This window comes from Crinia signifera, chromosome 1 (assembly GCF_055691185.1).
Source record: "Crinia signifera chromosome 1, ASM5569118v1, whole genome shotgun sequence".
NCBI classification, from domain to species: domain Eukaryota; kingdom Metazoa; phylum Chordata; class Amphibia; order Anura; family Myobatrachidae; genus Crinia; species Crinia signifera.
In genome coordinates this window covers 380,794,106-380,806,589 of record NC_139217.1, presented here as the reverse complement: position 1 = coordinate 380,806,589, position 12,484 = coordinate 380,794,106, and the positions used below count along the sequence as shown (strand labels likewise).

General features: G+C 43.0%; 1 protein-coding gene across 4 annotated transcripts in view; it reads left to right on the top strand.

Annotated features, from left to right (window-relative positions):
- KSR2 (kinase suppressor of ras 2) overlaps positions 1-12,484 on the top strand; it is a 435,191-nt gene that overhangs the window by 70,196 nt on the left and 352,511 nt on the right. For all 4 annotated transcript variants that reach the window (XR_014445794.1, XR_014445796.1, XM_083151467.1 and 1 more), the window contains exon 2: positions 3,755-3,895. Coding sequence is in view for 2 of the 4 variants with exons in the window: in XM_083151467.1 (XP_083007593.1) it covers positions 3,755-3,895 (141 nt within the window). In the remaining 2 variants the exon portion in view is untranslated. The remainder of the gene's footprint in view (positions 1-3,754; positions 3,896-12,484) is intronic.

Sequence of the window (12,484 nt, the reverse complement as noted above, 5' to 3'; positions counted from 1 at the left end):
CAATAAATCATTTATAAAGGAATTACAAATCTTTGAGTGCTGCCTATGCTGCTTCTCTGTGCGCGTAACTGGCTCTGGGAAGGCACCTCAGCAAGTTGCCATGGCTGATTGGTGGAGTGCCGGATACTCTGTTGTATATATATATATATATATATATATAGCAACTCCAGATGCGAGCACCCACGGACTTGAAAAAACGGCAACCACAGACAAGGTATCTGCAAGCTTTCGGGCCTTTATTAGCCCTTCGTCAGGCAACACAGGATAGAAGGGCTAATAAAGGCCCGAAAGCTTGCAGATACCTTGTCTGTGGTTGCCGTTTTTTCAAGTCCGTGGGTGCTCGCATCTGGAGTTGCTGTAAGTTATAATTGCTGGAAGCACCGCGGCAGTTGCTGTGTTGAGGAGGGTGCCGGTCTATTGGACTCTGCTATATATATATATATATATATATAAAATCAAAGAGACCGGCACTCAGGTCTTGCTGGTGAATGCCCCAAATTACTGGCTCCGGTGCCCTCTGGCAGGAGGGGATGAGGCCTCAACAGTATATAGGAAAAGAAATAAGCGGCACTCGTAGACTGCAGGAACAATGTAGTTAATGGATATTTAATCCATGTGCAGTGAAGACAACGTTTCGGAGCTCGGGGGCCCCGTCGTCAGGTCAGGGAAAGCATTCTGCTGGCTATACCTGTGGGAGATAGGAGTCCTCTAGAGTGGCTCAATACAATTGTGTCCACCATCGATGAAAAAGTTTCCATCTTTTTATTGGTGAAATTCACAAATTCCTAAGGAACTAGCCAGATAAGCCATTCAGGAAGTTATTTTATGATTCTTCTTTTTTAACAATTATCTTACACCATTGAAGGGTCTCCTACCAAGGAATGAATCATTTTTGTAGGATTAACAATATGGACCACACAGAACCTCTAATTTGATAATAGGATATCCTATATCAAACAGAAGATTGTACCTGTTATTCCCCTGATGACGTATTTTTAAAGACAAAACGCGTTGGGTCGTTTCTTCATTTTATGACTATATATTGAAGGATCAAATAAAGCAATTGCTTGGATGAAATTTTCGTCATTATTTTAAAATGATTGGTTTCATAAGGACTGTACATTGACAGATTGGCGCCTCACCACTATTGGGGAGAATATATATATATTCTATATATATTATATATATATATATATATATATATATATATAGAAGAGTTTTGAAAACAGGCGCTTCATAGTGCATTAAGAGTTTTTAAAACACATTTATTCGGGTGTATGAACAATAAAACAGGGATAGGGTAATGTATCAGATTGAGCGGTATCGACAACCACAGTACAAACAGCGTGAACGTGGTGCAGGGCACCAGAGATACGGAGCCTGTATACACTCAGTGCTCCTTCTTTGAAGTGACGTCGCTAGGCCACGCCCCAACGCGTTTTGTCATCGACTTCGTCATGCAAATATATATATATATATATACAGTATTGGACCAAGAAGGGGCATGAGTATTCCACTCCAGGATCTCCATGGCTGATTTATTCTCTATTCCTGTGACCATAAGTATTCCACCTATGTCCGGATTTGTTGTATCATTTTTCATGGAGACCTGCTTTGTTATATTTATCGTGTTGAATATAAAGACTTTTTCCTACTCAAAAAGGAACTTGGATGTGCTGACTTCAATTTTTTCTGTGTATATATATATATATATATACACATACATACCTCCCATCATGACCCTCTCCAGGAGGGACACATCGCTCTGCTCCTGCACTTCCCTCTTATTGTATGATTGCCATCACCTGTGTTGAAGCACCTTTCTTTCATATATATATATTTGAATCCATAGAAAACAGGGCACTCACTGAATTTAAGCAGTGGCAGTTGTAGTACAGGTGAGTATCCCTTATCCAATTATCCGCTATCCAAAATATTCCGAAAACCATAATCCTCAAAAAGTACTATTTTTTTTTTGGTGGTGGTGGTGAGGGGTGTTGCACTACTGGGACATGTATGTACTGGGATATGTATGTAGCACTAAATATGTGCAAGGACATGATTTCTTGGCATTTAGATTCAGTGCCTGAGATAGTACACAAACTTTGTTTCATGTTTTAAAACCTTGTTTCAGTGGGGCAATGCTTTGGTTATAATTATTTTATATTGCATACAAAATAGATCTGTAAAACATGCATCTCCGACTCTAGTAATATATACAGTATACTTATCCTATTGTGTCATGGTGTATCTGAGGAGCGGGTTTCCAGGCTGCCAAAAAAACCCTGTTTTTGCCTATGAGCAGAAATTGTGGTATCCTAAAATACTGTTGCCAAGCTATAAGTAATGGCAAATGCCTATTAAATTGATTATTATCAGTAATATACAGGTATATGCACAAGCAGTGATCCGTCAGTAATGCACAGAAGAAGGTTTGCCTTGTACAGCAGAGTGGTGATGCCATGTATATTAGTATTAATAATTCACAGTAGCAGTAGTGCCCTGAACAAAAAACGTAGCGATACCATCGCATGCCCCGGGTGCTGGATGTGATACCCAATAGTGCATGCAGGAGAGGGGAGGGGAGGGTGGTGGGGGGTGGGGGGAAACAAAGTGGTGTCAAATTACTATGTTGCCCTGGCTAATGAAAATCCTAGTTTCATCCCTGCCATACCTCTCAGTATCAGTATTGCACAGAAGCAGCAGTAGTGCCCTGTGCAGCAGAGTAGTGATATCATGCCTATCAGTGTCAGTAATGCACAGCAGCAGTAGTGCCCTGTACAGCACAGTAGTGATACCATGCCTATCAGTGTCAGCAATGCACAGCAGCAGTAGTGCCCTGTACAGCACAGTGGTGACACCATGCCTATCAGTGTTAGTACCATTCACTTAGATTATCTTATGACTAACTATTGATTGAAGCTGGTGAGACATTCCCATCCAGTCTGTGGTGGAGCCAAAGAGAAGTAACTCTGGTTAGCAGAACAGCAGTTGACTTCTTTAAAGTCATCCAGCACCTGAGTTTCCACCACTGTATCGCATACTTTAGATTTACATTAACAAACTGTGTGGCAATGAGCCAAGTGAACTTTACTCTTGTTACATTATATTGCTACTGCATTAACCAGATTTAAAGTCTTGCTTTTTACATATACTTTTTGCTATCCATAAATATATAAAAAGTCCATCATTTAAAAGTATGCGCTTTACTGCTGTTCTGTATATGCAGTATGAGATTGCAAGTTAAACACTTTTACAGAAATGATACCTTGACAGTAAGGGGCCACACACACATATAGCCAAGAGTTCCAGGAACCATTCAGTGCTTAGGAAGATTCAGTGAGCACTCACACTGCAATTTCCAGCAGATGTTAGCAGGTCACATAACTGGGAATGAAATTCACCTGAATGACATTTGAGTTCTGATTGTAGAACAGGGATGGGGAACCTTCCGCCCTCCAGCTGTTGTTGAACTACACATCCCAGCATGCCCTGCAACAGATTTAATATGACCAAATAGCAAATCTGTAGCAGGGCATGCTGGGATGTGTAGTTCGACAACAACTGGAGGGCCGAAAGTTCCCCATCCCTGCTGTAGAAGATCAATGTGAAAGAGATTTGTACACATACACAGAATTCCCCCAATACCGGTTTAAGATGTATCATGTTCAAATAATCATTTTGAAATATTCCTAACATAACAACAATGGGCGTTTGCTTTCTATCATCTGCTGATTTGTCTGTTTTGTTTCAGAGCAAACTGGTGAAATACTTCAGCCGGCAGCTGTCCTGCAAGAGGAAAGTGGCTCTTCAAGAGCGTAATGCAGAGCTCGAAGGGTACCCCCAACTTGTGCATTGGTTCAGGATCGTCAGCATCCGCAAAGAAGTAATGGAGGTAAAGAAGAGCTACTGATACAGACATCTATATTGTAGTTGCGAAACATAAACTGTATTAGTGTTTATAATGTACTCATATGCATAATAAAGGTAAAATAATCTTAGGACACAATGAAAATACTATCATCAAAGTAAATAAAAAATAATAGGCTTCTACAGGGTATCACCAGCAGAAGCTGGCAATTCCATCCGCAGCGCTGACCCAGCATGTCTGCATTAAAGCATGCGAAAATGCGATAAAACCCTGATAACGGTGTTTTTATGGCATTTTCGCATTAGAGCATCCCCTCCTCTATGTGGTACTTATATGAAAACAATTTATTTGCTGGATCTTTTACAACTAATAATACCGTTCACACACTGCCACCACTTTTCCACCAATAACTCTGCCAGATCCCACTTACAATGAACCCTTGTCTGCCCTGCATGTCACTCACAGACACTCCCGTGAGGGGACCTCTGTATATATAGCTTACTGCATTTTAGCATAGTCCGGGTCTGGGTTCAGCTGTTTACACTGCTCCATTACCTGGGTCCGACCCTTGCAGTTACCAGGGTTGGATTCCCAGATCACTTGACCTGTGTTATTTTTCAATGAGCCACGACACAGATAGACTAGGCAATAACCCAGGATATCACTGCAGTGGAATAAGGCTGAATGGCCTCTCAAAATGTTGTCTTATTGTGCTTCCGTAAATATTGATTCCAATAATGTGTCACAATTTTACACCTTTAGAGAAATTAGCCATAGACTTTAATAAATATGAACCATATTCACCAATTCACCCTTTGCATTCCATTTTCTTTGTTTTGCATTTAAAACAGTCTGGTTTAAAATGTTTGGTACCCTTTACCTAGAAGGGTGCCCACAATTTTGATCTTGGGCATCGTAAGGTAAAAAAATTGCGTTGGTCGCATCGCATGCGACCAAAAAAATCGCATGCGATGCGACCGACGCGATTACCGCGATTTCCCATAGGGAACAATGTTAAATGTCCCAATTGACCCGATTTTCCATAGGGAACAATGTTAAATGGCCCACAGAGGCCAAATAGGCACCCTGAAGTGGGAAATGGCCCCCAAATTGTTAACGCCACCACACGATCAACGTCAACCCGAAGCGTGGCGAGCGGCGGCGGTAGCTACCTTCCCTTTTGCTTTTTTCAGTGGAGTATTCCTGTCCGCGTGTAGCAGTTTCTGATATTCAGCTTGTTGTTGACTCTCCTCTGTTTCTCCTTGTATTTGAGGTGGAGCACGTCAAATTTGCGAAGCATTTAATAGGAACATGATTAGAATAATACAGATAGGATATTTATGACAGATAATCCGTGTTATAAATATCCTCTTTGTAGATCTGTGGGAATATGACATATAAGGCTCTGCCTCCCCAATAAACCAACCATGCAAGCATTGGGAGAACATACAAGCTCCAAATATACTGTAGAGGGCCCTTGTGGGGAAATTAGGTCATGACCTCAGTGCTGTAAGTAAGACAACAATGTGATTTAAGCTGGGTACACACTATACGATGGGTACTTGTGTAGTTTCACGACGCCTGATATATCGGATGCGATATCGACTGATATATCGGATGCAATATCGTCTGATATATCGATGCGATCGGATGCGATATTTGACCTGTTCGTAACCCCACTATCCACTATGCATGGAGTTGATATTATATAGTGTGGCTGCGCTCGCCACTCTTTGGGCTCGGTGGCTCGCTGCGCTCGCCACACTATATAAAATCAACTCCATGGATAGTGGGGTTATGAACAGGTCAAAAATCGTATCGATATATTGGGCGATATCGCATCTGATATATCGGCCAATATCGCATCCGATATATCGGGCGCTGTGAAACTACACAAGTACCATTCGATGTGTTCCCAGCCAATATGTCAGCCCAATGGCTGACATACCAGATTCTGGGTGCACATCAGAATGAGTAATGAACATACTATATATTTGGCCTCTAGGGCTATGGCATTATTGGTCGGCTGTGCAGCAGGGATGACAACATTAGCGGCCGCAGGCATCATCGAATTGGGCATACACACTGCGTGAATTTGCTATTCATATTCATTCACCTAATTGCACGGCTGCAAATTTGCAGATGGGGCAATTATCGATAGACTACGCATGCGCACAGATCAGAATGCAAATGCTTGAGGCCATCCTGCGATAAAGTTCTGCTTATTTTTTCATCGCTGGCCATACGCAAGTTGATTGACAGGAAGCCGTCATTTGGGGCTGGTAACCAGTCATAGACACTGCTGCTGTACCTACTACTGGAAGCCATGGCAGAAAGGAGTCGGGTCATGTGGACAGCATGAAACCTGAAAATACAGCCTCCCAAAAATGTCTTCTAGGAGATTGACACTAGAGGTTCTAATAGACCTATACCATCTATCAGGGGAAGGCAGCGCTCCCAGCGCTACCAGGAAGTGCAGATTCCGGGAGCGCTGGTGTGCTCTGAGCAGTCACCTCCTGGTAGCAAGCATGAAACCCCCTGGCAATGAGCATATGTAACCCCAGTCAATGAGCATTTGTAACCTCCAGCAATGAGCATTTGTAACCCCTGACAACAAGCATATGTAACCTCTGCTAACCAGCTCAAAACTCCTGGCAACGAGAACGTAACCCCTGGCAATGAGCACCTAGGTTAGACAAATTATAATTAATGTATGGGGTGCGGTCACTAATGTATTAGCCTAGGGTGGCTGGAACCCTTATCAGGCCCTGGCTGTGTGTTATTCCAAACCTCCTCATTCTGGTCATGCTTTGAGCTTACACTCATTCATGCTCTCAGTCTATACAGAGAAACCCTATCAGATCTCCACATTTTATCTTTACGTCAGCACCTATGTCTGAAATTATCAGGTCAGATCCAGACCTCAGACATGACACACAGCTTTAGTGCTACCAAAGAGTCTGCAAATGAAAGATCCTTTAGGATGGACAGTCTTTTTTCCCCTTTTATATGTCTTCTAAGTTGGAAATGCTAGTCTTGTGCTTAATGTGTTGTACTTCATGGCCATTTGTAAATGGTATAAACAGTATGTAATAGTGGTCTGTTGGCCTGATTCATAGGATCACTTGCGTGAACATCACTCTCAAGTTGAGGGCCATATGTATCAAGCTTTACAAAGTGATAAACTAACCAGCAACCAATCAGCTCCTACCTGTAATTTTTCAAACCCAGCTTGTAACATGACAGGTAGGAGGTGATTGGCTAGTTGTTTATCACTCTCCATTTCATCACTTTGTGAAGCTTGATACATCTGGCCATCAGGATGGTTGGGCTATTCTGGTTAGGGAGGCCAATCCAGGGCCATTCTGTCAATCCAAAATAGAAAAACTGTCAATCACGTCCTTACCGCTATTGGACTCTTAGGAATTGCTTAGACACAGTCTTTTAGTGGGCAGACAGGGATGGGTGGAGAGGGTGTGTGGATACAGTGCACAGGGCAGGCTGGGTTGACAAGGTGAGGAGGACAGTTAGGAGGCCCAGCGGATGTGGCGGAGAGGGGAGGCTGTTGTGTAGTTGTGGAGCGTAACCTCTAACATCATGCTGCACAACATGTGCTTCCTCAGCGCTTCCTGGCAGAAAGGGATGAAATGCGCATGAAATCCTGTCAAAAATTGCCTAAACCCTAGGATCCCACCAATCCCAATCCCAATCCCATGATGCTAGTAAATCTGCATTGGAAGATGCAGACAGCACCTTAGGCGCTCCCAAAATACAAACATGACAAGATGCCATTTTTGGGAACGATGTGTAGCGTGTGATGATGCAGGACCTGTTTTGCACGTGTACAAAATGGGATCTGTGCATGTGCAATTCTCCCACACACGAATCAGGCCCTGGATTCACAAGTGTTTTCCATTGTCATTACACTTCCCCGTGCAGTGCTCTGAGTTTTACATTCTGTCAGTCAACCATATAGAACGCTTGAGATATCCATGTATTTAACTGGCCTTTTTAAATATATATTTACTTAATTTGTTGTTTAGCGAGACAATGAAATGATTAAAACAAAAAAAGAGGGCTCATGTCACCCATTGAAAAACGACTTGTGCGGAATGTAAATATACAACACTAATGAGTTTGCAAACAACCCATACTGGCACATGTTTTGCCAACGGAGGCTGTAAACAGATAGAAGAGATGTGGCAGCCGGATATTTCCTGCATACATATACATATAAATATACACCCACACTGCATACACACTCTGCCGATCTGTTGTAGTCATGCTGCTTCCTTTGAAGAGATACAAGATATATTCTGAACTGTGTCTGCAGTCAGGAAAATATGGTCAGGAAAATATGCATTACAGGCTCACTTTATGGGGGAAATTTACTAAGATGTGTATTCTACTTCACATGTGATGTTGCTATGGGCAACCAATCAGAATATACATTGGTACTTGTGTACTTTCATGGCTCCCATCGCATGCCATCGCATGCCATATGTAGTGGCATGCGATGGCATGCGATGCGATTTTCTCATGTTTTCATGCATTTTTGGTAAAAATCGCATGCGTACGCCCGCGAGGTGCGGCGGTGCGCGTCCTACGACCTTTTCATACCCCCACTATCCACGTCGGCGTGGAGTTGAGAATAGAAAGTGTGGCGAGCGCAGCGAGCCACCGAGCCCGAAGCGTGGTATCCGTGTCCCCTCGCGGGCTTCACAGGTATCCGTGTCCCCTCGCAGGGCTCGCTGCGCTCGCCACGCTTCGGGCTCGCTGCGTTCGCCACACTTTCTATTCTCAACTCCACACCGACGTGGATAGTGGGGGTATGAAAAGGTCATAGGACGCGTTGATAGTGGGGGTGGTACAGTGTGAAAAATGACATTTGGGGTGCATTTTACATGATTTCAACTCATGTCCATAATTTCTGTGAAAAATGACATCGCATCGCATCAGATCGCATGCGATTTTTACGCATACAATGCACGTCATGGGAGCCATGAAAGTACACAAGTACCTATACATCTTATTTATTTAGCACCCTCTAGAGCAGTGATGGCTAACCTTGACACTCCAGCTGTTGTTGAACTACACATCCCAGCATGCCCTGCTACAGTTTTACTATTTGGCCATGCTAAAACTCATGCAGGGCATGCTGGGATGTGTAGTTCAACAACAGCTGGAGTGGCAAGGTTAGCCATCACTGCTCTAGCAGAAAGTAGACATGATCTGATTGGTTGTCCATAGCAACATCACATGTGAAGTAGAATACACATCTTAGTAAATTTCCCCTATGTCTCATTGGTTATGTGCAAATGGCGCAAGAGCAGGCATGGGTGTGAGAAAAAAATTGGAATTAGTCTGTAATACACTGCTTTTGATATCCAACAGGAGCCTTATAAAATCATTTCCCTTTTTATCATCTGTCTGAGGGCCTTATTCAGGCCTGTGTTTTCCCTGACACTCCCAGAAAATGGCTGGTTACCACTACACAATACCAGCTTCCTGTCAATCAATTTGCAAAAGGCCAGTGATCAAAATAGTAGCAGGATTTTATACCAGGATCCAGATGGAGCCACACTTATCTGTGCGCCTGGAGCACCACATGAAACTCAGTGAAGTCATTCAGTCCTGGGGTCTGCACAAATTTGGCCCTGTCCAATCAAAACTGAATCACCCCCTCAGTGCAGAAGGCCAGTGGGAAGGGATGGACATCGCATTGCGATGTTTCTTAACCATTGATGATTTTGTTTCATGGTAGTACTTTTACCATTTGATGGCGGCATTTCAAATGGTAAACATTTGATGGTGATTCGATGGTCCTGCCCCCCGTTCTTCTGCGCATGCGTGGCTATGCTGAAGATAGGGCTTTTTTTGCACATGCACAAATCATATGCATTTTTTTCTAGCAAATTCTTTTGATGTGATGGTCAGTAACCACCGCATAGAAAGATTCGATGGCGGAAGCCCAGCCGTCATTTGATGGGATCCATCCCTACTGGTGGGCTAAAACTGGCATCTGCAGCAGGGGGTAGCAGTTGAACTGCCACAGACTCCCTGATTGTGGTGCAGATTGGGGAAGCAGAGCAGATATGCAGCACACTGTTACAAAGCGCTGTTTTTGGGGACCAGAGAGAAACTGAATGGTCTGTGGCTGATGAGGTGTCTGAGGAATAGCAGTGCGATTGTCTGGCAGCAGTCCCATAGGAGGTGGGCAGAGAGGTGCCCCCTTCTTCAGTACTGGAGCCAGTGAGCAGTATAGAGAAAGAGGCACATCTTCAGAGACACGCAGTCAGCCAGTGGAGGTCAGTACACCCAGCTAGCAGCCTACATGTCTCCACACCACTACAGTTAGAGCCTGAGAGATTAATGAGCATCCCTATAGACTGTTACAGGCTGCCCATTGTAAGCTCCAGATTGTCAACATGGTCAATAGGTTGATATGATAATGGTCAGCACATCATATACTGTATTCTATTCATTCTAGCACCTGCTATCTTTGAAAACCCATGCAGTTCCTCTTCTCTGTCTGGGGTTATGCCCCAGAATGCTTTGTGAGTGGCATTCCGGGACACATGTTTCAGAACTAAAAGTGCAAGGAGGGGGGGGGGGGACCGATGATCACTTCCCCCTGTGCCATGCTCTGCTGCGTTGGCTGCTGGGGTAGATAACGCTGGGGAACTTTTGCCACCTGGAGCGAAGAGTATTTCTGTTTTAATAAAATATTTGTATACAGTATTTTAAAAGACTATAAACTTTTGAAAAAAAAACATTTTAATCTGATTTTGTAAAAGCAAAATCACAAGTTACGTGGTTAATGAGCTCCTGTCTACTCAATCCCACTGCATTTATATGTAGCAGAGCTTTGTATTAGTTTGGATAAGCAAACAGAAGCTGATTATTACAGTACTTTCTATATAGACCATTTTTATGTCATGCACAATTAAGGTCATATTTGATTTCAAAATAGTATAATTATTTGGAAATTGAAAATATAACAGTGGCACGCATGTTGTGTTTCGAGCCTTGTAATAATGAACAAGTATATGCTGGAAAATTTTTTTTTGGACATTCAAAAATGTTGTTTGTTTTAGATAATGGGGCATGGGGAGTTTATGGTCTGTAAAATGTTTTGTCTTAATGATTATGAAGCAAACGCATTACAGACATAGAGCATCTGTGCGGGAGTAGTAAAAGTTGGATGGATTGGTTTAAGGTTTGTGCACCACTAGATGGCGCTGTTTGTCTATTATGCAGTGTAACTGCTGCAGCAGTTTTCCCCAAGTACTTTCTATATTCAACCTGTTTATTGTATTTTACTTCTACTGGGTAATCACATTCTTAAATACTGCAAGAACTCTGTGTAATGACATCACTGCCAATAAATTTAGCAATATGGAAGGAAGCAGAATTCCCAATATCCAAACAGACTGTTATTTATGGAAGTTAAAAACTTTAGTCAATTGGAAAGATTGGATGAGCCTCATCCAGCCCGGAGGCGAAAATTAAGTGTTATTGCGGATTACAAATGAGCCTAAAATTATAGACTCATTTCAATAATATCGCTCTGCATAATGAGATCTCAATTTTGCCTGGCTTAACACAACAGCAGCAGTGCACCTACTTTGTGCTTAGCAAGAGACACACTCACTCTGCCTAACACCTCACATGGGTTGTGTTCACCAAATAGCGCTATTTAGGGATGTTTCCCAATAACTGACAATCACACCAATGAGTGATAAATCATAAATAACATAACTTTCCTGGAGATAATTCCCAGCAGATTGTTCACTCTGAAATGAAAATACCCCTAGTGTGTCCAGCCATGAAAATGGGGACTTGCATAAGGGGTAGAAATCAGAAAAACATCATTGCGTAGTGTTAACAACAAATGAAAGTTTTAATAGAATGAAACACTCACAAAGGTAGATGATATAAAAGCAAGATATGGTAACCCAAGGCTAACACTGCTCACACGTTCCCAAATGTTCCTTAATCCAGGTTTGAACAGAGTCCAACTCCGGAATCGGTCCTCAGCCAGTCCTGGAAGGGGGGAGAGTTCTTGCCAGTGAGCCAAATAGGGATCCAAACGTTCAGCACAAACACTCAATGCATTTCGGACCCCAGTGGTCCTTCTTCAGAAGTGTGCTGTTAGAATAATGCTGCCGATATTTATGGCAGGAAACAGGATATTGGTCCTAGTGGGTGTCCGTCATAAAAATGCGTCCTCCGGCATTTACCACAGTTACTATGGGTAGCCAGGTGTGCGCATGAACGGCTTCCCCACGGACACTGCATCCTTAGTTCCTATACTGTGAGTCGGCACCGGGAGTTGCCGCACTCACCACTGCTTCTGGCTTCATTCATTCCTGCCGGCCGGAAGTGGTCACTCGCGGAGGTGGTTGCCCGGTGATTGATTCCCCAAGTCAGTTTGATATAACTGCAAAAAGTTCCATTTCAAAAAAACGTCTGTAATGTGACATTGCATCCTCCATTTTGGAAAAGGGCAAATCTGCCCACAATGTTCTTAATAAGTATAGAACGATCTGGAACTCAGAATAAGGGTATCAGTTTCATAAATATAGCAGCATAGGAATAACTAGATCTTAC